This window comes from Pleurodeles waltl, chromosome 6 (genome assembly GCF_031143425.1).
Source record: "Pleurodeles waltl isolate 20211129_DDA chromosome 6, aPleWal1.hap1.20221129, whole genome shotgun sequence".
In the NCBI taxonomy this organism is placed as follows: domain Eukaryota; kingdom Metazoa; phylum Chordata; class Amphibia; order Caudata; family Salamandridae; genus Pleurodeles; species Pleurodeles waltl.
This window is the reverse complement of record NC_090445.1, coordinates 1258480663-1258504297: the sequence shown is the minus strand read 5'-3', so window position 1 is coordinate 1258504297 and position 23635 is coordinate 1258480663. Positions and strand designations below refer to the sequence as shown.

At 41.0% G+C, this 23635-nt stretch overlaps 1 protein-coding gene across 1 annotated transcript in view; it reads left to right on the top strand.

The window, feature by feature from the left end:
- SLC29A3 (solute carrier family 29 member 3) overlaps nt 1-23635 on the top strand; it is a 141016-nt gene that overhangs the window by 44555 nt on the left and 72826 nt on the right. The window contains exon 2 of the mRNA XM_069240566.1: nt 1804-2081. Coding sequence (XP_069096667.1) covers nt 1804-2081 — 278 coding nt within the window. The remainder of the gene's footprint in view (nt 1-1803; nt 2082-23635) is intronic.

The following is a 23635-nucleotide window of genomic DNA, read 5'->3' as shown; positions in this document are numbered from 1 at the left end:
CCAGCTCATCATATTTATGTGAGACTCTGCTCTTGCAGTACTGAAAACAATGTATTGTTCAAGACTGGAAGTGAAGCACAGCCTGAGAATGACAGCAGCAAGGATACAGTTGTAGATTGGCCGTCTCTGTAGGGAAAAACAGGCACACATGTCACATTAGCTTTGAAAGTGTGTTTATCTATATTTAGTGAAATTGTATGTTGTATGCAGAAAATAAAGCAACAGTGTACATTTTCGGGCAAAGTTTTTTTTTTTTTTTTCTTTTTTTTTTTTTCTGGAAACTTGATTTGAACTGTGTAATAAGCCTCTGCCGTTCAACCACAGGCACTCACAAATCTCCATTTTGGTAAACACTCTTATGTTTAATATTATTTGCCAAATAGAACCAGATATGACCTGGGATATGTAGGTGAGGATAAGTGTAGATGTGTAGTAGCATCCAGAAATTATCCTCCTGTAGTGGTGGGGTGCTGAACCCCTAAAAACGTTTTTGGGGTGGGGGGAGGCAGGGAGGCTTAGCCAAAAAAGTTTGAAGATTTCTGACATAGAGTGAATTCACAACCAGCCCAACTGTCTTCCTGACCCAGACGTGCATTCCACAGCCAGGGATAGACACAGAATGTTTAAGTAAGAAATTGCCCACTTTCTAAAAGTGGCATTTTCAAACCTACAATTCAAAAACCAACTTCACCATAAGATGTATTTCTAAATTGTGAGTTCAGAGACCTCAGACTCCACATCTCTATCTTCTCTCATTGAGAAATGTCACTTAAAAGATATTTAAAGATAATCCCTATGTTATCCTATGGGATAGATAGGCCTTACAAAAGTGAAAAATGAATTTAGCAGTATTTCCCTACCAGGACATGTAAAACGCACCAGCATATGTCCTACCTTTTAAATTCACTGCACCATGCCCACTGGTCTGCCGTAGGCCTACCTTAGGGGTGCCTTACATGTAGTAAAAGGAAAGGTTTGGGCCTGGAACGTGGGTGCACTTGCCCGGTCGACATGGCAGTAGAAAATGCACAGACACTTCAGTGGCAGGTGTGAGACATATTTATAGGGTAACTCATGTGGGTGGCACAATCAGTGCTGCAGACCCACTAGTAGCATCTGATTTATGTGCCCTGGGCATCCACTGTGCACTGTACTAGGGAGTTACTAGTAAATCATATGTCAGTCATGGATAAACCAATCATAATACCATTTAGACAGCGAGCACTTGCACTTAAGCACTAGTCAGCAGTTGTAAAGTGCCCGAGGCATAATGCCAACTAAAACAGGTCTAAAAATGGGAGGAGAATGGCAAAAAGTTTGCAGATGACCCTGCAAAAAGGGCCAGGTCCAACAGTGAAGATCTAAAAAGGACCGTATTGCGCTTATGCATTGCAGAAGTTTATTTCTGGTCACCTGGTTTCATCATGTAAATGCACAAATCTATGCAAACTTAGTTTTTGCATTTGTACTGGACAGTACACAAAAATATTTACATATGTACTCCATTGAAAAGAAAAGGTTCATAAAAAAAGTGATAATTTTACGTCTCAAGAGGACACAGAATTTGCATTTTTGCCAGGTCGTAAAATGAGATTCAAAGTTTGTAGTTCAGTGCAAGATGGTGTTTCTTAGCTATTCATTCTATGTACGTTCTGCACATCCATAGAACTGAAGAGTAAAGAGAGAGTCCCAGTGTATGCACATTATCATACTTCTGTTACAGTTGATTAATGCCATGTGATATTTGGAAACATTTAATGCAGGCACATCTTTTCTAATGCGTACACATTGTCTTGTTCACAGTGGCCATCGAGTCTGAAGGAGCCAATGAAGTCAGTACAAACTCCATCCATGCTGATAGCGATGTGTATCAAGAAGAGACTGTTTCCCTTTTGAGTCATCATTATGTCCGGAAACCTAAGGACTACTTCAGTTCCACATACATCATTTTTTTTCTCCTTGGGATTGGGTCCTTGCTTCCATTCAACTTTTTCATCACAGCAAAGCACTATTGGATGTATAAGCTTTCAAATGCTACAAATCAACACTTAGCAGGTGCAAATGACTCTGCCGACCTCATTGTGAGTACTGGTATATGTTCTCTTGGACCACTAGTATTATGAGATATACATAAAATATTCTTCAGGAAGTTATAACTTATTTTGCATTATCTCGCTTAAGCATAATCCTGAGGCATTCTGTGCAAATGATCACTAGAGGTTATCCTCTAGATTGCCCAATGCACTGAGTCAAACCTTATGTTTAACAGAATTTGAGTTTGTGAAATTACATGGGAAAACATTGTTTCTTTATTAATTCAAATTGTGTTGGTTTGCATTAATGTATGTATGCCATAAAAACGTGTCTTTCTCTCTCCTTGCACTTTTTTGTGATTTTAGTCTTTTTTGCTCAATAGTGAAGAGTGATTTAGATTTTTCCATTTGCTTGTTTAGAGTTAGTCTTTTTTGTTAGTATGGGTAGTCTTTTTATTTCTATTATGGTGCTTTATTTTTTCCTCACAAACCTGTGAGGTCACATCGAAACATCTGACATCACCCTTTGGAGATGGAATAAGGATGTCAGAGCAAGGCAGCGAGCGAATTAAGGGTCTGATTTAGAGGTTGCTTGAGTGTGCCGCCTTTTTATGACTGTAAGTGTTGTCCGCTCTTAGAAATAAGAAATATATTTGATTAGACTGCTCTTGTAATAAGGAACTAAGTTATAATTTTAGTTTGGCTGCTTTTGTAATACGAAACTCTACAGAAATGAGAACTGAATATCACCTGTTTCCTGGCTTACCAAGGGAAAAAGTTTGGTTCCTTCCTTTTTACTAAACCTGACTGTTGCTTGTTGATTGGTGTCAGTTAATGGGAATCTGTCTTTACAGATCACTTTATTAAAGGAAATTATCTCAGAATAAAGACTGGATAATTCATATTTGCCTACTGTTTCAGTCAAGATGAGGCCATGCTTCTGATAAGCTAGCTAAATCTGAAAACCTTTTGTAGGGATATACTGTAAGGCAGTTGGAAACCCTTTTGAGTGCTAACTCTTCAGAGTATAGCTCTCATTGGCCAATGTCTGTCACACAGGGAGGTGAGGATTTGGGTGCAGCATCTAATAATCCAGTATTTCTTACATGTGACCTTTCTGAAAAAGAAGAGGAAAGGAACTTCCATAAGAAGTTCAACATCGGCAGTAAATAAAGTCAGTGGTTTGTGCAAATATAAAAATTACAGCAAAAACAGTAAAAGGTAAACAAAAGGAATTAGCAGAGTCGTGAAAAATGTGTTCTATCTGCACACCACGCCTGGGTAAACTTAATCTCCCATACGTCTGCCCTGCTCTTTGAGGAAACGCAGCGAGTGAGACTGAGGACTTTGTTCTGGCAGTATACCATGGTTGAATGGACTTCAACCCCTATATTTCGCCTTGCTTCTAGGAGTAAGGACAGGCAAAGGCACTTGAAAGCATGAACAGTGGTCCCAAAGTGTGGAAGACTGAAGTGATTGTTCTTGCAGCATACCACGTCCAGGATGAACCTCATCTCCCATAACCCTGCCGTGCTCCTCGGAGGAAGGGGGGGCAAGGGCACTTGAAAGAGCGAACAACAGTCCCACAGCACAGGAGACTGAAGACATTGTTCTTGCAGCATATAACGTGCAGTGTGAACTACTTCCTGGCCTGCTCCTGGGAGGGAAGAGGGACAAGGGCGCTTGAAAGCGCGCACTGCAGCCCTGTAGCATGAGAGACTAAGGACTTTGTTCTTGCAGCATATCACATACGGGATGGGCTAAATCCCCCATAATCCCATCCAACTCCTGGGAGGGAGGAGAAGCGAGGATGTTTCAAAGGGACCTATAAGAAGGGTTGAGTGGATTGGTCATAGTCCCAAACACTTCTTTGGAACTGTGTGGTGATTAACTTACAAAAATATATATATTGTCGTAAGACAACTACTCCATTGCCTGAATTATTTGACCAACTTACTAGACAGAGTTCATATTTTATTATTCTTTAGAATATTTTTAATAGGTCACAGTCTGAGAGATCTTATTAACACCCAGCATCAATGAGCGGGATAGCAACCAGATTAGATGTAGGGCCGCATTACGAGTTTGACAGAGGGGATTACTCCATCACAACTTGACGAATATCCCATCCGCCGTAGTACAAGTTCCATAGGTTCCATAGGATATAATGGAACTTGTAATACAGCGGACAGAATATACATCATGTTTGTGATGGAGTAATCCCCTCTGCCAAATTCGTAACGAGGCCCATAGTGTCTAAAAAATAATAGTTTTACCCCTCTCAGCACTTTAGAAGAAATCGTGTGACTTTCAGTTACTGAACTCCCCAAAATCAACTTCTTTTTGTCAACTCAAGTGGTCTTTGATCCAATAGTAGAGCCTTTAGACCCTTCTGATTTACCTAACATTCACCCCCACACCCAATACCGATGACGGGCACTCTTCAAGCCAGCATCAGAATGCTTTTGTGGAACTTAGCTGGAGTCCTCGCCAAACTAACTAATGCTGACTTGTTGGCCTGTATGAAAGATTTTGATTTAATTTGCTGCCAGGAAACATGAATGACCGACAACTTTGGTATTGATGTTGTAATATATTTTGTAATCTTGACATCCCTTCATAGTGGGCATGGAGAAAGGGGGATTGATCAATTTGGTAATATGTTATACCATATGGTTTCACGTTTTACTCTTGACTTTCCTCTGGATTGTTCAATATCATGCTTATTCATTCTTATTACAATATTTTTGATCCAAAGTCCACTAAAGTGATATATCCACTTGATGATTTTATAATGAGTTTTATTTTGAAAAGTAAACAACATATTTTAAACATATGGGCTGAAGGATGCTCTAAGAATAGTAAAGTGTTCTGGAAGTGGTAAATATTTCCCTTTTGTTCGAGTTACGCCTCTCCCCAGGTTGGTTGTTTAATACATGTTGATACATGGTTAAACACTTACCAAGAAGCTTTTGACAACAAAAACATCACCAAAAATCTTGATGAGGGAGGAGATGCAATAATTGATCTCGTAGCTGCCGTTGCCTTGAGTCAGTCTATTAACATTTAAAAAGATTCCTCAGGAATTAACAAGAGTCCTCTGGGAAAAAAACCAGGACCCAATATAGTCCTGATGGACATTTTAAAAGAGAACATAACATTGTAAGTACAAATAATTACTAATGTATTGTGAGCCATGGTCATTGGCATGATGATCCTCAAATCAAACAGAATTTGTGAAGTGCGGCTGATCACCAGAGAAGGTATCCAGGTACTGAGTGCTATGCTACTTCTGAGGGGTTGGTTGAAAATCCAGGACTTGAGTCCTTTCCTGAATTCCTGAAGAGAGGTTGACGTGCTGAGGTGCAGGGGAGGTTTTTTCAGGACTTCATGGTGAGGTGGGAGAAGGAGCATCCTCACAGTTGCTTTTGCGGATGCAGGGGGTGTGCGTGTGGGAGAAGGAGGCAAAGTGCAGGCTGGTAGAAGTTAATGCAGTGGCTGATGTAAGCTACTCCCTGCTTGTGGAGGACTTTGTAGGTATAGATCAGTATCTTGAATTGACATGTCTGCTGAATGGGCAGCCAGTGGAGCTTCTTGAGGTGGGGGGGTGATGTGGGTCCATTTGGGGAGGTCGAGGAGGAGTCTGGCTGCTGAGTTCTGTATGGTCTCCAATCTTTTCAGGAGGTGCGTGGTCATCCCTTCATATAGTGCATTTTCGTAGTCTAGACGGATGGTGATTAGGGCTTGAGTGGCCGTTCGTATGGTGTTGATGTGGAGCCATTTGAAGATCTTACAGAACATTCGAAGAGTGAGGAAGCAGGCAGAGGAGGCTGCTTTGATTTAGTTCTTCATGGTGAGCTTGTTGTCTAGGATAATGCCAAAGTTGTGGGGAGTCGGTGTGGGGAGGGTTCTAGCTCTGGAGGCCTCCAGGAGTCATTTTAAGGGGAGGAATTGTTCCCAAGGATGAGTACTTCTGCTTTGTCGGTGTTGAGTTTTAGGCAGTTGTGCTTCATCCAGTTGGCGAAGCTTGTCATGGTACTGTAGAAGCTGGAACCGCTCCAAATTGTGGTCCATGATGGAAAACATGGGTGTAAAGAGTGCGCTTGCTGCATTGCTAAGGCACCTTAATTAAGGAATATTTGCAAAGGCACATTACAGCCGAAACTGATAGGGCTTCCCTATAATTAAGTCCAAATGTGAAGTACTGCATGGCAGTATATTGGCCCCTTTCTTATCCCTTCCCTCAAAGGGAAAGATACACCACAAATAGGGTAAACACATTACAACTTTCTTATAAGCAGGTGAGCCAGTTCTCATTGGAAGAACTGCTTTTGGTCTATAGATTTTGCTGAACTCATTTGCATTTTTCATGCATGACCTAGACTTAAAAATACATCCCTTCAAATAATTGATTATGGTTAGTGGCACCAAAAATATCAAGTCTAATATACATGTGATTGGGTGGTGGGAGTCCTGTTAGTTAAATATATTCATTTTCTAGTGATCCTCTTTTAATTATACGCAAGTTTGCAGCCATCTACCCAACCTAAGATCCTCGTTGTTTCAGAGAATGATAGATTAATTTTCCGATTTGCCTCACTTTTATGCTAAATGCTGGTGAGAGAATTCATTCAAATACATAAGGGTGAATCTGGGTTGGGCTACCTTGAGGACACTATAGAACCTTTTAGCTCATGCCCAAAACGTTGGTAAACACCAAAGCCGTTTTTTCAAGATCAATTCTCAAGGATTGAATAGCTTTGGAGAATATGGCTTAGATAGCATGGCTCAGACTTGTGAAAGTGATTTGTACAAGGTTTGGTGTTACAGAATTCCTTTTTAACCCAGGGTCTTCAGACTTGTTCTCTAAACATGTGAAAACATCATGTTTTTTATCACTTCTCTACTGTGCAAAAAGGCAGGGTGCAAACTATGCAGATGTATATACACATCAGCCTGGAAGCCATTATCAACTAGCTACATATTAATTAACCCATACACCTTCAGCCTTTTCACTTTTTCTGTTATCGAAAAACAATAATTTTCCTCTTTTAAAACACTATTCTACTTATAATACCATCCTAAGTTACTTTACAATGCTAACTTTTTTGTCACCTTTTAAAACAAAGTACAAGTCCCATCAATAGCTCTTATTATTCTGACATTGTCACAGGCCAACATGTTTTTTGCAGCTCACCAACCGCTTCTTATGGGCTCATGATAGGAAAATGAAGGAAAAAGTAAATAGCTGGTTCAAAAACATAAGATGCTTCCTTGTAGGTCTCATGATCAAATCATGATAGATTGTGTTGATGTGTCTTTTATCCTTGATGTATTGCTGTTATAGTGGTTCCATACAATAATGATACTTTAGTGCCAGTTCCATTTATTTATATCCTCTCCATATCATAATACTATCCTTCAGTTTATATCATGGTTTTTTATTGCACCTTGAATCCTAATGATGTGACTCTCAAACTCATATTCCAAGCCATCTGCACAGCATTGGAGATGCTGTACAGAAAGGATAAAAACCATTGACAAAGCCTCTGTGTCCCAAAGACATGACCCCTTCGCTTTACCAAACCTTGTTTATGATGTACTTTTTGCCTTGTGCTTGGGAGCCCCCCTTAAATGCTGAGCTCTTTTTATAATGTTTTACATACTTCATGCTTATGCCTTCATAATGTCTTTTCTACATAAAGTAATCACACCATATTTGCATCCTTATTTCCCCAACAGCCTGGCAATAATAGAGATACTCAAGGCTTGTGGATTTCTCTGGAGTTAACCGAGAAAACTGCAATAATATAACTGTTTACATCCAATGGGAAAAAATGGTGCACAAAAAAGCATTTATTTTTTTTGTCCAGAAATGACATCAACAAAAGGTTTGTTGTGCCTGGGCCTCCAGCTCCCCAGCATTGAGGAACAAGTGCCTTTGTATTGAGAAAGACAATATTGTAACACAGTTTTGCATTTATTTAAAAGGTAGTCAATTTTTCCTAATTTGCAGAACTCCTCCCTTGTGGGGCCCTTTTCTTATCACCAATTGGTCAATGTAGGTTGGTGTCTCAGGGAGGCAGTGTTCTTCCCTGTAGCAGGTCATGAAAAAACACAAAAAGATGTTACTAGACCTGCTCGTCGAGTAACTTGAATAATCTACTAGACCATAACTGTATTATACTTGACCCATTAATGGGTCTCAAATTGTGTGATATGAAGCAGAAAATGTAGTTTACAGTCTCCTTTTTCTTCATTATCACATGTATACCTTCAAATATGTGACTTCAGAATGTCTGCTATGCAAAAACCTTATTTGATCAGATAGACTAAATGATTGAGCCATGTGTAAAAGGAAGCTAGCCCACATATAGAAGATACATGATCCATTACTTGCATCCTAGTTTACTAATAACATTGACACCAGGGCAGGAGGTTGTCTAGGTTTTTGTTTAAACACTCACTTTTATCAAATATATCATATCATATCAGGGTCGATGGCCAAAGCGGTAACAAAACCCCCCCTCAGGAGAGACCGACATAAAGCTGTTACAAACGAAAACAAAGGATTTTTGAAAGGCAAGCCCATGGATGAGTGATAGTGATGGGCGTGCGGTGGGCGTGGTTAAAAGCCCAGATACGTACCCCAACGTTGGAAAAGCAGTGCTTGCACGCTGCTATGATCAACCTAAAAAAAGACCGCCCCTGCTTTTCTGAAAAAAAATGAAGTGTGCCAAAAGACAGTTTCTATTAATTTGTCTTTTGCACAGAGCAACATTATTTACAGACATAATGCCTTGCCTGGTTTGTTTTTAATCTATCAGTGTGCATGTAATAATAATATATGTTCTAATTTTACACAGTTTCCTAAGCAAGGGCTGTTTAAACTTCTATTTTATTGTATGCTGGCATACAAACACTTTTATCTCTTTCTGTTAATGAATGTAAAGTGTTATACACATTCTTCCTATTTAGGCTGACATATTTTCATTGTTTAGATTGTGTGCACTGCCATGTTACTGTGGACGCTTACAGCAGAGGCTAAAATGTCAACATGTGAAATGACACATTCATTGCCATACTTATTTTGTATTATTGGGACCTTAGTGTCTCCAAACCTATAAAATTGAGGTAAAAAAACAAACGGTGAACCAGTGCTACAACAACCCCAGTGTTTTGCTATAGTTTGGAAAGGCCTGGCCACAGAACTGTCAGGCCAGAGGTCATGCTGGTGTGCTGATTGAGAGTAAGGAGGGGGTGCTCCTGGGCTCCGAGAGGAGCTCAGCAAAGTGTCCTGCAGCTCAGCATTGCTTATCATTCCAAGGCAAGGGCTGTGATGTAGAATAGCTAAACAGAAATTTCTCACTAAACAAGGTATGCTTTGGAATCCATAATAAGAAACTTGATTTATAGGTTTGCTACTTTCTGCTCCTGCTAAATTGTAGCATATCACTTAGATGTGAAGATGGGCTGTTTAGGTTGTAGTAATGTACTAACTGTGTTAGGACTGTTTCTATTGTATTTGCGCCATTCATATATTATGCACTAGACTTGGGTTTTTAGAAAAATAAACATTTTAAAGTTTTACTGCGTGTTTCCTCGTGGTATTTTGACTGTATTGTTGATTAGTGAAAGAGGGTTCAGAGTTCTGCTGTGTCTCTGAACTCACCTAGAAGAACTATTAACTAAGGAACTAATAATGACTAGAAAATAGCCCTCACACTGTATTGATTGAGTAGGTTGTGCCCAACTGGATTTCTAATTTGTTTGAGAGCATTGAACTAAGTTCTTGCACCAGGGGTTTGGGAATCTGACTGGTGCGGCTCAGATTGTGACAGTACTTTGCCAAAATAGCTTTACCCTCTTCTGTCCTATCTACGACTTGCCAAAGCCGAAAACATTATCAGTTCAATGACTTTCAAAACTTGTATTTATGACAAAGCCATATAGTGGAATAGAACTCGGTCCATCATTGTTTCCTATCCCCTTCCCTGTGGATATATATTTTTTAACCTTTCATTTTTTCAGGCTCGGCAGCAGCTACTGCTTTGTAGAAAAACATGCTTTTATATTTTTTTATTTTTATTTATTTATTGGATTAATATGGGCATCCACTATCTTAAATGGTAAAATGGCCACTGTGTCTGGACACAGGCACACATGTGTTAAGATGTGCACAGTTGTGTGATGCAACAGGGTGCACATGCATGATGGCTCATGGTCCTGTATACGTCCTCATACTTAATTTATGTATTTGATGTTGTCCGAAGATGTTCCACATTTTCCTCTTCACCAATTTTTAGGTCTTACCTGCTACAGCACATGTTCTGCAAGCGCTCTCACTTGTGAGAGATACTGTTTACAACAAGAAGCTTGCAGTATCCATTGTTTACCATTCGTTGGCTTAATTGTCACTCTCATGCTTGCTTCACTTACTCTTTTTTCGGCTGGGAAAGGACCCAGTTCTAATAGCTTCAGCTTGATTGCTGTCCTGCTGATTGTGCTGTGCTTGAGGTGCTTCTTTTATTCCTCTTCACTGTTCTCCTTGTTAAACTTTTTGCCATTTGTAAGTATGTTTTACTATGCCATAACCACTTCAAAAAAGCCATTTTCTCCTTTAAAATTTGTTTATTGTGACTACAGATGTTTCTGCTCCCAAATGCATTTACACTGAGACATGGACACATTGCTTTCTTTATGTGATAATTGTTTTTGTTGCCAGATGTCATATGTTTTTTTTCTTCTTTTTCACGCATGGTAAAGATTAACTGATTCTCTCAAAAGCACAGGGTATTGTGCTGAGGTCTAGCAAGCACTGGTGAAGCAAATAGGCCTTGTTTTTGAGACTATTGGCTCTTTCATTACTTTTTGTTCATGCTGTACAGTAGACATTGCGGACTTTGGCAGTGGTTTATACCCGTTCTGTATTGCAGAGGGGCTTTGGTGCAGCATGGCTCAAAATAATAAACCAGTATTTGCAATGCACTAGGTATAATGTTATTTGAGTATTGACCACTGATGTTGTCACACCGCTTTGCACCTGGCTTAGCTGCCTATTGTCACTTTAGTGGTCACTGATTACAGACTTCCTTTTGTATTCAGTCTAGACTCCATTTTGTGTTCAGCTTAGCTTTGCCTCCATGTTAAAGTATTTTTCCGTGCAAACATGTTATGCGATGTGTTTTTCTACTTCTACCGAAGAGCTAGCGCTGGTACACGATATGTAGGAGGTGAGCAGTTAGTACGATAAGGCCGTAACAAGCTAGTGTTTATCATAGGCAAGAGAACAGTTTGACTTCGAGAGTCATGTCTCGGGACGATGGCCAGCTCCCGACACATTCCTGTCAAGGTTTATCTAAACTAGCCAGCATTTTTTAATATTTCACATTTTCAGGCCTTGTACTGCAATATCATCATTGTTAGGTCATGGTTTGGCAGGTATTTGCATTTCAGGGACAGTGATGTTTTTTGTCTTCACACTGCTACTTTAGTAATATGGGATTCCCAGTGCTAGAAGCATTACATTCTGACAATGAACCTGCAATTATCAAAAAGAGACTAAGGCATAAGGGCAGTATTAACAGTTGCTGGTTCCTGGTGAGGGGTCCAAGTTCTCTGACAAGGAAAAGCGATTTGAACAGGGTACTTTGTGCACAACGATACTTCTCCCAAGGGCGCTCACATCTAGTTTCTGTGGAAGGCTTAGTCCCCTTGCCTCAGCATTGGCCTGGTCATGCTTCCTTTGTACTAGCGATGCAATGGGGGCATCTGTGTTGCAGGCTGTTGGTCTCTTTTTGAACAATTTGGGTTTAAAGAAGGATGAAAGTGGGCCACTTTTTGGCCTCTTTGGCACTCACCTCTCGTTCCCTTTCAATATAGACTCTGCTTCTTAAATTAGAGTAACAATTTCAGTAGTGACACAATTGGATGATTTGGTGGAGGATTTATAAGACGACTTAGAAAGTGTCAGCAAGGCAGCTTCCACCACAAGGCTCCCTTGGGCTTTACGCTTCCCCATCCTCTAATCTATGATTGTAGGTAGCACAACCTTCAGAGTCAGATGGATATGATGAGAATTCAGTCAATATATTAAGAGTGCAAGCCTTACCTTAAAGCCAAAGGGGGTGGCCGAACCCAGCCTCTCACAGCCACTGAGGGGCACGATGGGCCCGGCTTTGCCCAGGCACAGCCCCGCATGCACCACAGGAGACCCAGCAAGCTTTAGCGCACTCTCTTGGCATGTACTCCTGGTGCTGGGGCTGCCCACTTACCTGCGGCCTCCTGAGGCTAGGAGTCCCTGTTGTCGTTCTGGGTGGAGGAGGGTAAAAACAGCGTCCACATCGCGGGGGACCCGACCTGCTTTAGAGTGCTCTCCAGACGTATCCTTGCGGTGCTGGGACTGCCCACTGACCTGTGTCGTCATCGTTCAGGGTGCTGGAGGGTGAAAACAGTCTATTTGTGAGTTTTTAGGTTAATTAAGACCACTTAATTTTCCACACTCAATAAATTATATAAAACCATATAAATTAGAGAACTTTTCTTGGAGATAAAGTGCACAGTGCAAGTTACATGCCATCAATAAAACATAAATTACCTAAATGCAACATTCTAACAGCAAAGGCTAGAAAATGTCAGATTGATATTTAAGTCATTACCCCGGAGAGAAGTTGAAACGGAAGCTAAAAATGGACTTTTAGAGCTTGATCCAAGAATTTAAAATGCTAGAAGCAAGACTCAGCTATTCATTAATTATAAAGCAGTTCCCTCTCCTTAAAGCTGAATTGATCTCAGTGTCAATTCTTATTGCAGAGAATGATGTCAGAGAAAGGGGAAACTGTATAAAAGGCCCTCTATTGTTACTTAATCGTGAAGAGATTGTGACTTTGTTTCCCTTGTATGCCAATTGTAACTCTTAAGCCAAGGTTGATGATAGATCCTCCCAATGGATTTTTTTCTGCAACACCTCTAAGGGGAAGGGTAACATTCGCTTTTGGAGCCATTTATGTCTCGTGCCACTGTACAAAATCGGCTCACCTGCTCACAGCACTTCTGGATGGATGGCACACTGAGAATAGAGACCAAAATAAGAATGAAAGAAAGGGGTGGTGCCAGGCGAGCCATGGGAGTGGTTATGATGTACCTATGAATACTTCCAGTTACTGATGGTGTCTAGTGTTGTGGGCGAGCAGTGAATCAGACTGACAACTACCACTAAAGATTATGGGGTGGGGGAGAAGGGAGATTCTTCTTCACTGGCCGCTTGTGAGTGCTAAGATACATGTAACAGCCCGACGGGCTCAGGGCAGGATTAAAAGGAAGACAAGAATAGTTGCACTCAGCGTGCCGTTTACTTCAGTTGTCAAGCTGACTGCATTTATGAGCCTCCAGAGATAAAGTCACCTGTACACTCTTGGATTACCAACACTCACCTGTGTGCCTTCCTTCGGCATGTCTGTGCCGGTGACTGGCAAGGCCTCTGGAATCTGCGGTGTCCATGGACACATCGGGCTCCCTCCAAGACTCTTGATCAGCCATTCTGAGGTTGCAGAACAAGATGAGAGCGGTGATGGGCTCCTGTGTGGGCAGCCTGTGGGGTGAGACTCAGCGCTAAGTAGGGGGGCGGGGGAAGCAAAAGAAAGGGCAGCAGATTGAGATCCACGCGTTGCAAGAGGAAGAAGAGAGTGCCTCCCTTATAGCTGTCTTTTCCAGTGCATCCCACTAACCTTGGGCTAAAGCCGGCTGCCGCAATTCTCATGAAAGCTGGGGAATCTCTTTAGCCTAAATGCACAGGAAAAAAAAAAAAACGCTTCATCCGCGCTCGCTCTTTAAAAGGGATGTAACAATGAGTAGCAAACATAAAAGATAGGCAACATGAGGAAGTAATTACAAACAATGCTTTCGTTTGTGAATATAAATACACGTGATAATAAAACCAGACAGCCTATAATTAAGAGGGCCCCCAGTTTTGAAAAGTATGAAATATGAACAGTGTGAGTAATGACATTCATTCAACTCTATCATCGGTACCCTGCACCTTAACTATAGTATTGATATTAATGCTTGAGACTTTGTGTATGCAAGCTTTCATGGCATAATGTTTGCTCTAAAAAGACACAAACAGAACAAGCAGCAGCACAAGAAGAGTGCCAGCGATGACAGGAGCTTGGGGGTGTGAGCGAGGAGGTAACAGATGGCTAGAGATGGCCAACAAAAAAGGATCAATCAGTGAAGTCTACTGAGAGGATGAAGGATGGGCCATCACACACTTTAACAGGAGAAAGCATGAATGTAGTGTGGCGGCCAACAAAAATGTTCTCTCAGTGAAATCGCCTGGGCGGGAACTAAGCACAAAAGGGATAGACATTTTGAAAAATGCTTCAGTAAAAAGAAAGCATTTAAGATAAGCACAACAAAGAACGAATGGCAAGAGTGGGTGTAGTTAAAAACTCCTAGATTGAATACAGCATGGCTTGCAGACAGCGCTGCACAATGCAAAGGCTCACCTAAAAAGGACTATGATACATCCAGTTTAAAAAAAACTAACACTAGCCCTAGTTGTGTTACATCCCTTCTTTCATTTACTTTTAGCCACACTGCTGGGCAGCATGACTACAAAACATTGCGAAAACCAATAGTTCTCATAGGTGTCACCTATAGACTTTGCCAATGCTTGTTGTTTTTAAGTTCCCCATTACCAAACAACATTGGGGGAAAAAAGGCATTGGCAAAGCCAATATGTCTACATTGGCAAAATGAAAAGACGAGACCTAATGGCCTTCATGTGCCCTTTTTCTTTAATGTTAGCTGCACATTTCTTGGCTCTTCTATTGTTTGGCCATGTCTTCTAGCGTGATGGGATAAGGATTGGTATGTGGTAAGAAGTTCCCTCTGCTGATGCTACTCTGACAAATTACAAAGAACAGTTAACTTCTCCTTTGCATATGATCTAAGTTTATTATGTGTGTCTTGGATTCTAGATGATGTAAATGTATATTAATATAATAACCACAGTAACTCCTCATAAACCACCCAAGGCTGACTCACATAATAAACAAAATGAACAAATATCCTTCTGTGTATTATTCATAAGTAAAAACCAATAACATTTGCTGTTTTTTAATTAGCCAATCAAACACAAATGGTGACACAAATGGTAAGAGACCTGGAATTCATACAGTAATACTTTATGCACAACAAACTAACTTGAATGCAGACGGATCTACTATGATTAACAATAGTGGTGTGTGAAAGGTGATCATACTGTACAAGTGGTGCAGAGAAAAACAATAGCGGATTGATCATAGAACAGCAGTAGACTAATAGACTGTTTAATGGTCATACGTGGGTCTAATTCAGCAAGTGACTGTATTTAGTCAGGAGCAGTTCCGTCGTCATTCTCAGTAGCTCCCAATTGACCAATGTTTTGGTGAAATATCTTTATGCCAGCTAATGTCGACCATGTTTGGACTCTTATGGGAGGTTTCGGGTCATCATCAGCATGGGGGACATGTTTCAGAGCAAATGTAAATTCTACAAACTACTAAATGTTACATTTAGAAACCCATTTAAGGGATAGTAAAGCACAAGTGTCTGAAAAAATGTCTTATTATCAATTTTACTCATTGGAGAAGATCCCTGGAACAAAAATAGAGGTAAGCAGTGTCAGAATAATTGCTAAAATAGACGCAGATTGACAAAACTGAAACCCCCAAATTGGTCGGCAAGCCTTGACATGTACAAAAGGGTGTGACATCAAGGTCTATGTAGAATCTGTAAAAATTAATAGAAAAGTTTTGAGACTCCAATAATTCAGGTAAAATAAGAAATACATATTACAAATGGGGGGGTGGAAGGTTAGGCTCACACCATTTAAACATAGCAGAAATACTGCAGGCAATTTGTGCAGAAATTAAGCTGAGTTAGAACATCGTGGATAGTAATAAATTCACTGCTGTTACCTTACTTGGCCATTGTGGTGACCTGCAAGGTAATCAAATCCATATTCAGTGTTTGAAAAATATAGAGAATTGCAGGATGAGCAAAAAATCCCCAAGGACTTACTGGAAAAGGAGCTGCCCATTTACACAATGCAGCGTGCAAGACTGAATCTGTTTGCCAGCGCATAGTTCCAAGGAATCTTGAGAGAGTGAATCAGTTTGATACCGCGTCTAAGCAGGAATGGTCGGTATGCAGAAGCAAGGGAGAGAGAAGAGTGTGTCTTAAAGAACTCATCAACACTGAGAACGGTCATGATTGGACCGGGAGCCGCCATCTTGATATGGTGTGTACTCTCATAGGATACATTAGGGAAAGCAAAAATATATATTTGGCCAGGTTGTGAGACCAGTTGTAGGGGAAAGTTTAAAAGGATTGCATAAACCAACTGTAAACACAATTTGGGACCACAATTCCAGTAGATCTGTAGAAGCCATTGTCTATTAAACGTGGCAGTGCAGCAAATGTGGACCAGTATGGCAAGACAAAAAAACTATTGTGTCAATTAACCCCTTCGCTGCCAGGCCTTTCCCCCCTCAGGTACCAAGCCTTTTTTTGGCTATTTGGGGCAGTTCGCGCTTAGGCCCTCATAACTTTTTGTCCACATAAGCTACCCATGCCAAATTTGCGTCTTTATTTTTTTTCAACATCCTAGGGATTCTAGAGGTACCCAGACTTTGTGGTTTCCCCTGAAGGAGGCCAAGAAATTAGCCAAAATACAGTGAAAATTCAGTTTAAAAAAAAAAAAAAATGGGGAAAAAGGGCTGCAGAAGAAGGCTTGTGGTTTTTTCCCCTGAAAATGGCATCAACAAAGGGCTTGCGGTGCTAAAATCACCATCTTCCCAGCTTTCAGAAACAGGCAGACTTGAATCAGAAAACCCAATTGTTCAACACAATTTTGGCATTTTACAGGGACATAGCCCATTTTTAATTTTTTTTGTGCTTTAAGCCTCCTTCCAGACATTGACAGAAATGGGTGTGAACCAGTGCTGGATCCCAGAAACTTAAACATTTCTGAAAAGTAGACAACATTCTGAATTCAGCAATGGGTAATTTGTGTAGATCCTACAAGGGTTTCCTACAGAAAATCACAACTGAAAGAAAACAGTATTGAAATTGAGGTAATAAAACAGCAATTTGTCTCCACGTTTTACTCTGTACCTTTTTCCTGCGATGTCAGATTTTTTAAAGCAATATACAGTTACGTCTGCTGGACTCTTCTGGTTGCTGGGATATATAGGGTTTGTAGGTTCATCCAAGAACCCTAGGTACCCAGAGCCAATAAATGAGCTGCACCCTGCAGTGGGTTTTCATTCTGTACCGGGTATACAGCAATTCATTTGCTGAAATATAAAGAGTCAAAAATAGGTATCAAGAAAACCTTTATATTTCCAAAATGGGCACAAGATAAGGTGTTGAGGAACAGTGGTTATTTGCACATCTCTGAATTTTGGGGTGCCCATACTAGCATGTGAATTACAGGGCATTTCTCAAATAGACGGCTTTTTTACACACTGTCTTATATTTGGAAGGAAAAAATGTAGAGAAAGACAAGGGGCAATAACACTTGTTTTGCTATTCTATGTTCCCCCAAGTCTCCCAATGGTACCTCACTTGTGTGGGTAGGCCTAGTTCCTGCAACAGGAAATGCCCCCAAACACAAAGTGGACACGTCACATTTTCTCAAAGAAAACAGAGGTGTTTTTTGCAAAGTGCCTTCCTGTGGATTTTGGCCTCTAGCTCAGCCTGCACCTAGGGAAACCTACCAAATCTGGGCATTGTTGAAAACTAGAGAAATAGGGGAATCCAAGACAGGGTGACTTGTGGGGCTCTCACCAGGTTCTGTTACCCAGAATCCTTTGCAAACCTTAAAATTTGGCTAAAAAAACACTTTTTCCTCACATTTCGGTGACAGAAAGTTCTGGAATCTGAGAGGAGCCACAAATTTCCTTCCACCCAGCGTTCCCCCAAGTCTCCCGATAAAAATGGTACTTATTGCCCGCGACAGGAAATACCCCAAAACACAACATGGACACATCACATTTTTCCACAGAAAACAGAGGTGTTTTTTGCAAAGTGCCTACCTGTGAACCCAAGACTGGGTGAATTGTGGGGCTCTCACCAGGTTCTGTTACGCAGAATCCTTTGCAAACCTCAAAATTTGGCTAAAAAACACTTTTTCCTCACATTTCATTGACAGTTCTGGAATCTGAGAGGAGCCACAAATCTCGTTCCACCCAGCGTTCCCCCACGTGTCCCGATAAAAATGATACCTCACTTGTGTGTGTGGGCCAGGTGCCTGCAACAGAATAAGCCCAAAAACTTGTAGAGATAGAGGGGATATCACAGCGAGTTGATAAGGACATATTCTTCTTTTATACATCTTTAGGCTGACTGTGCTTTAGGGACCCAAACAAGTGAGGTGTCATTTTACTTGGGAGACTGAGGGGAACGCTGGGGAGTAGGAATTGTGTGCTGGAGCGGTGATCCTACTAAGAAAAGTCAGGAAAATATGTTTTTTTTTTTTAAAGCAAATTATGAGGTTTGCAGAGGAGTCTGGGTAAGAAAATGTTGGGGGGGCCACGCAAGCCACACCTCCCTGGACTCCTTGGGGTGTCTACTTTTAAAAGAATGTCTTGGTCTGGTAGGTTTCCATAGAGGAAGGCCGCACCCATGACCAAAAACATAGGTGCCCCCTCCCCCCAATACACAGGTAGTTTTGCAATATATCATTTTGATGTGTCCATGTACATCCGTGATGTGCCAAACTTGTGTATAGAAATGCACTTAGGCTATGTGAAAAAGACCCCTCACCCACCAACCAAGTTGGTGGCATGCTTCATCTTTGGGGTCCCACCTGAGACACCTAGTGAGTCGCAAGTGTGCTGCGACACCTGATTACAGCAGAGCAGGTTTTGTCATTTGTACCACACATACTGGTTGGATTTGGCATGAGGGTGAGTGATGGTTCAGTAGATCAAATTTTATTAACAAGAGATTTCACAAAAGTGAAATGCACTGTTAATAACTGAACGGCCAAAAAACTGAACCAATGATTCAAGCTTGTGAACTGTAAAGCCAAGTCAAGGCACCAACTGTTTTACAGTCCATTAACTCACCTTTCATACATGACATGCACAAGACCATTCACGCCGCCAGCCACAGGCCCAGCACATTACAACACTTGCATCGACAGACCGTGCCACTCAAGGGCCCATCACTTACATACCTGATACAGCAGTCACACTAGCTGATGGGAGTGTGTGGATTGACGTTTGGCTGGCACTGCCAGCCAAGCGCCACCCCAAGCACACCGCCAGCCAAGCGCCACCCCAGGCACACTGCCAGCCAAGCGCCACCCCACGCACACACCATCACTTTTTTTTCTGTTTATAAACAACAAAGAAACCACTAACTAATTATGAAATAAGTACAAAACTACAAACACAAAAGCTCTAACTAAATACATGACTGTAATGCCAACCGTGAAACTGAACATACGGAAATATTAAATAGGCAGTTTACACTGACGGTATTTCCTCAAAATTTTTCTTTGTGTGGGAATTTCTGAAACAGCTGGGCACACACAGCCCAGGCTTTGAAGGGACATCTGGGCAGTGCATCCGGCTCTCCCTCCAGATACCTCTTCGGGCACATACTCTACATTTCTTAGTGGGTAAGTCTTTCTTGGGAGTGGGAGGAATGTGATCTGGAAAGTGGCGATCTTTCAATCTAGCCACTTCCTCCACCACTATTACTCTAGGAACTCTTGCCTGTTCCTCCACAATAAAGTTCTCAATCACCGACTCCTGAAATTTAACAAATGTCATCCTTGACTCAGGTGAACAATCCGTGAACACAATAAGGGCATTAAAAGTTGCCAGATGAAATCAATGTAGGGCCAACTTTATATACCACATGTTAGACTACCCAGAGCAGTTTAAGGTTCCAACCTCTGATCTACTCTATCAACACCACCCATGTGCCTATTGTAGTCCAAAATGCACGAAGGTTTGCACGCTACGGCAACCTGGCCCCAAACTGCCACAGGGGAAGTACTCTCATCATGGATGGTAGATAGCATGTACACATCCCTCCTGTCTTTTGAGGCACCTTTTGTGTATTCATTGTTTAAGGTGGTTATTACCTGATATGCATGTTGCTGATCTCTTTCAGTCCATGATACAGACATGTACCTTGTTTTTCGGAACAGCACCACCACATTGAATGTGGATTATCAAAGTTTGGGTAATTTATTTCCCTTTTATCTTTTTTTGTCAACACTACATCAAATGAGCTTGTAGTTCTATCTGCATGCTACATCTTTCTATTTTATACGTGAATCCCTCACTTTTGATAAGAACATATGTTTTCATTTCTCCTGCTGGAGTGTTTCAGCCACATATTACAGTAATCACAATCTTTTGTATGTTAAACTACTTGTTGAACAAATTTGCTTAACCAAAAACATTTCAACAAACAAACTTAGAAGACATTGACTAAACGTCCAGGTCAGACAACCCTACCTAGAAGAAAGAGCCCAAGTACAACAAATTGTAAGTAGAATATTGAAAAAAATACAATCTTGAACTAGTCTGCCCCTAATCATCATTAGTTGTCAGCAGAGTGTGAGGACTTCCTCTACAGCGCTGTCCTGGTTTCACAGTAGTTTGCATTATTTCCAATTGCGTGAGTAATCATCTGCTGTCACCATTGTAGGCTATGCTGACTTTTCATTTCTTCACAGCACTTGACAGTCTGGTGACAGGTATTGCTACAGTGACTCAGTTGTTTGTGACTGGGAGTATGCAGCAGAAACCTTGTTGCCTACCCAGCTTACAAGTTTTTTTTTTTTTCAGGTTTGCAAAATATATTATAGTAGAGCATGCTTCCCTGTAAAATTCAGTAATTCACACAATTAGCAGACTTTGTAAAGTAGCTTCACCGCTGACTAAACTGTCCCCTAGGATGCTCTGTGGTATTGTGTACCTGGTACTATAACGTTTTACAAATGTGTCTTTGCTAGTGCTTCATTGTAGTGCTGGGTTGAGATTTTCCGTTGTTTTTATTCCTTAAGCACATGCTCTAAAAATCCCAGCCCTTACTCTAACACAAGTAGTTCTCTTTCTGACCTTGATTTGTGAAAGTAATTTCCTTTTTTGTTGGCCATCTCTGTCTATAGAACTCAAATTTGGCAAACCTGTTATTTCACTACTTTGAAGCAGGAGCTGCAAGGTTGATTGGTGAGGAGGTAACATATTCCGAGTAGAAGGATGTGCTTTGAGATATTGTAGTTTGCATATTGTTGCTTGGACAGTTTTGTTAAGTAATCAAATACTTTATGTCACAAATCCATTTTTCTCTTTTATTTGAATGTGATCTGCCCATTGATTTGCTTTCCAAAACATTTCTAAGCTAAACTGTTTCAGATTTCATGGTAATAGATCTCCTGCATTAACTTTGTCCCTTAACTCTACTTATCTCGAGATGTTCTATATTGATAAGTGTTCTGTCAGTCTAAGAAAGGATTCATGTATGCCACTATGAGACTGTAAAACGGGGTAACATGCAGGTTTACTCTAGAATAACCCCAAGGACACTTCCTCACCATTGATGGTTCCAGTGCTTTTCAGAACGACAGACTCTGTCATTAATATATATACCACAATTTAGAGAAAAGGAGCCCCACTCTTCCCACAACATTAGCAGTTGATCTGTCCCTGCACCCATCTCCTTTCTGCAGCCTACTTACTGGTGATCTTTTGAAAGAGTGAAGACACGATGAAGAGGCCCCATTGTTATTTCCGGATCTGCCAATCCTTGTAGCACAAAGGTTGATGAAATGTTTTTGCATGTCTCTTCTACTCTGGTGATATACTGAAAACAACCAGCCTATGTCTTCTGATAGCACAATTACAAAAAATCTCTCCTGTGTGTATCTTTTACTATACCCATAATAGCATCATCACAACAAATCTCTACTATGTGTATCTTTTAGTATACCCATGATAACACCATCACATAAAATCTCTCCTGTCTGTATCTTTTACTATACCCATGATAGCATCATCACAAAAAATCTCTACTATGTGTATCTTTTAGTATACCCAGTATAGCTGCTGATGTGTTGTGAGCATGCTGAAGGCTTGGTGAGAGTAACAGCAACAGGAAACTGTCTGGATAGAGCCCTGCTAATGGTGGATGGGGGCAGAGATCATTGTTTGTTACCTGTCGGTCAAGGCCGCATCCTTTACCCCACCAGGGTCCTCCTTAAATAGGTCAGTCCTCCTAGCTGATGAGCCTTGGATGAATACTAGGTTGGGCTTTGCATTTTGGAGATCTTTGTTGTTTGTGAAGGTATCAGATTGCTGCTTGTACACATTTTGTGCTATTGTGTTATTGTGCTGTGGATGTTTTGTTGTAGTCTGTTTTGACTTTTAATTTGCTGCGCCACAGAGTCTTCATTGTGGTGTTATTTTGCTTTTTGTTATGGTTAGAGTGTGGCCTGCCACATAATTGGCCTAACTCGTGTCTTATGTAGCTGAAGAGATCGAGCAGTGGTATTTTACAACTTTAGACAGTAAACGTTTGTTCCTGGTATCTAAATGGATATGCTGCTTTTGGCAGGGTACGATGCACCATTTGTTGACTTTTCGAAAGTAATTTACTTCACTGCACAACTGACCACAGTACAGTAAAGTAGCACTTCAAATGCTAACCTTTTGTGGTAAGTCCACTTGGCTCTTGCTTGCCTCTTGCTTGTTCTCTTTCAAACTTTGAATTGTCTTGTTGATTGAGAGTGCGTTTTGTGGAGATTTCGAAGTGAAGTCCATTTTTTGTTGAGTCTGCTAGACCGCGTTGCAAGACATATTGTGATATTATTAATAACATACACAGCCTTGGATCCCACCCATTGTTTATCATTGGTGGCATTCCTGTCACTCTCATATGCTGTCTTCTTGTTAGTGTCCCAGCTTTATAATCTTGTGTTTGTCCTTTCTTCAGAGCAGAGCCTCTTCATCCTTTCTTTTGATTAGCTGTATTCCGTGCTTCCACCGATTTGCTTTTCGAGCACAGCTTTTTTGGGTCAAGCGCAAAGCGCTCCGTCCCTCTTCTAATCACTCTCTAGGGGGATTTTAACCCTCACCCATCTTGTGTCAGTCACTTTCATTGGCTCCTGGGCTTGCCTTTTAAAATCCACTTGTTTTCATTCATGAAAGGCATGCATACGTCATGCTTTTTCTGGTCTTTAGCCCTTCACTGGAGCACCGGTAAATTACTGGAAGCATATGAGGCTCCATGTTTTCCGTATGGTTTCTGGACTACTTTTTCCCTTTTACCCAGAGGAGACTATAACTCTGGAGGAGGAGATGGAAGCAGTTACGCAGCTTCAAACAGAAAGATGAAAGGCCCACGTGATATGCTGGCAGAGCTGATTAAAAACTTGGCTTCACATCTATCGTCTATGTAATACATTCAGGAGGGCTAAGGAGGAAGAGCGACTCCCCCATCCCTATGATAGGCAAGAATAGTGGTATTACACAAGGAGGAAAAACTAGCATCAGAATGTGCCTCATACCGATAAGTCATCCTCCTCAATACTT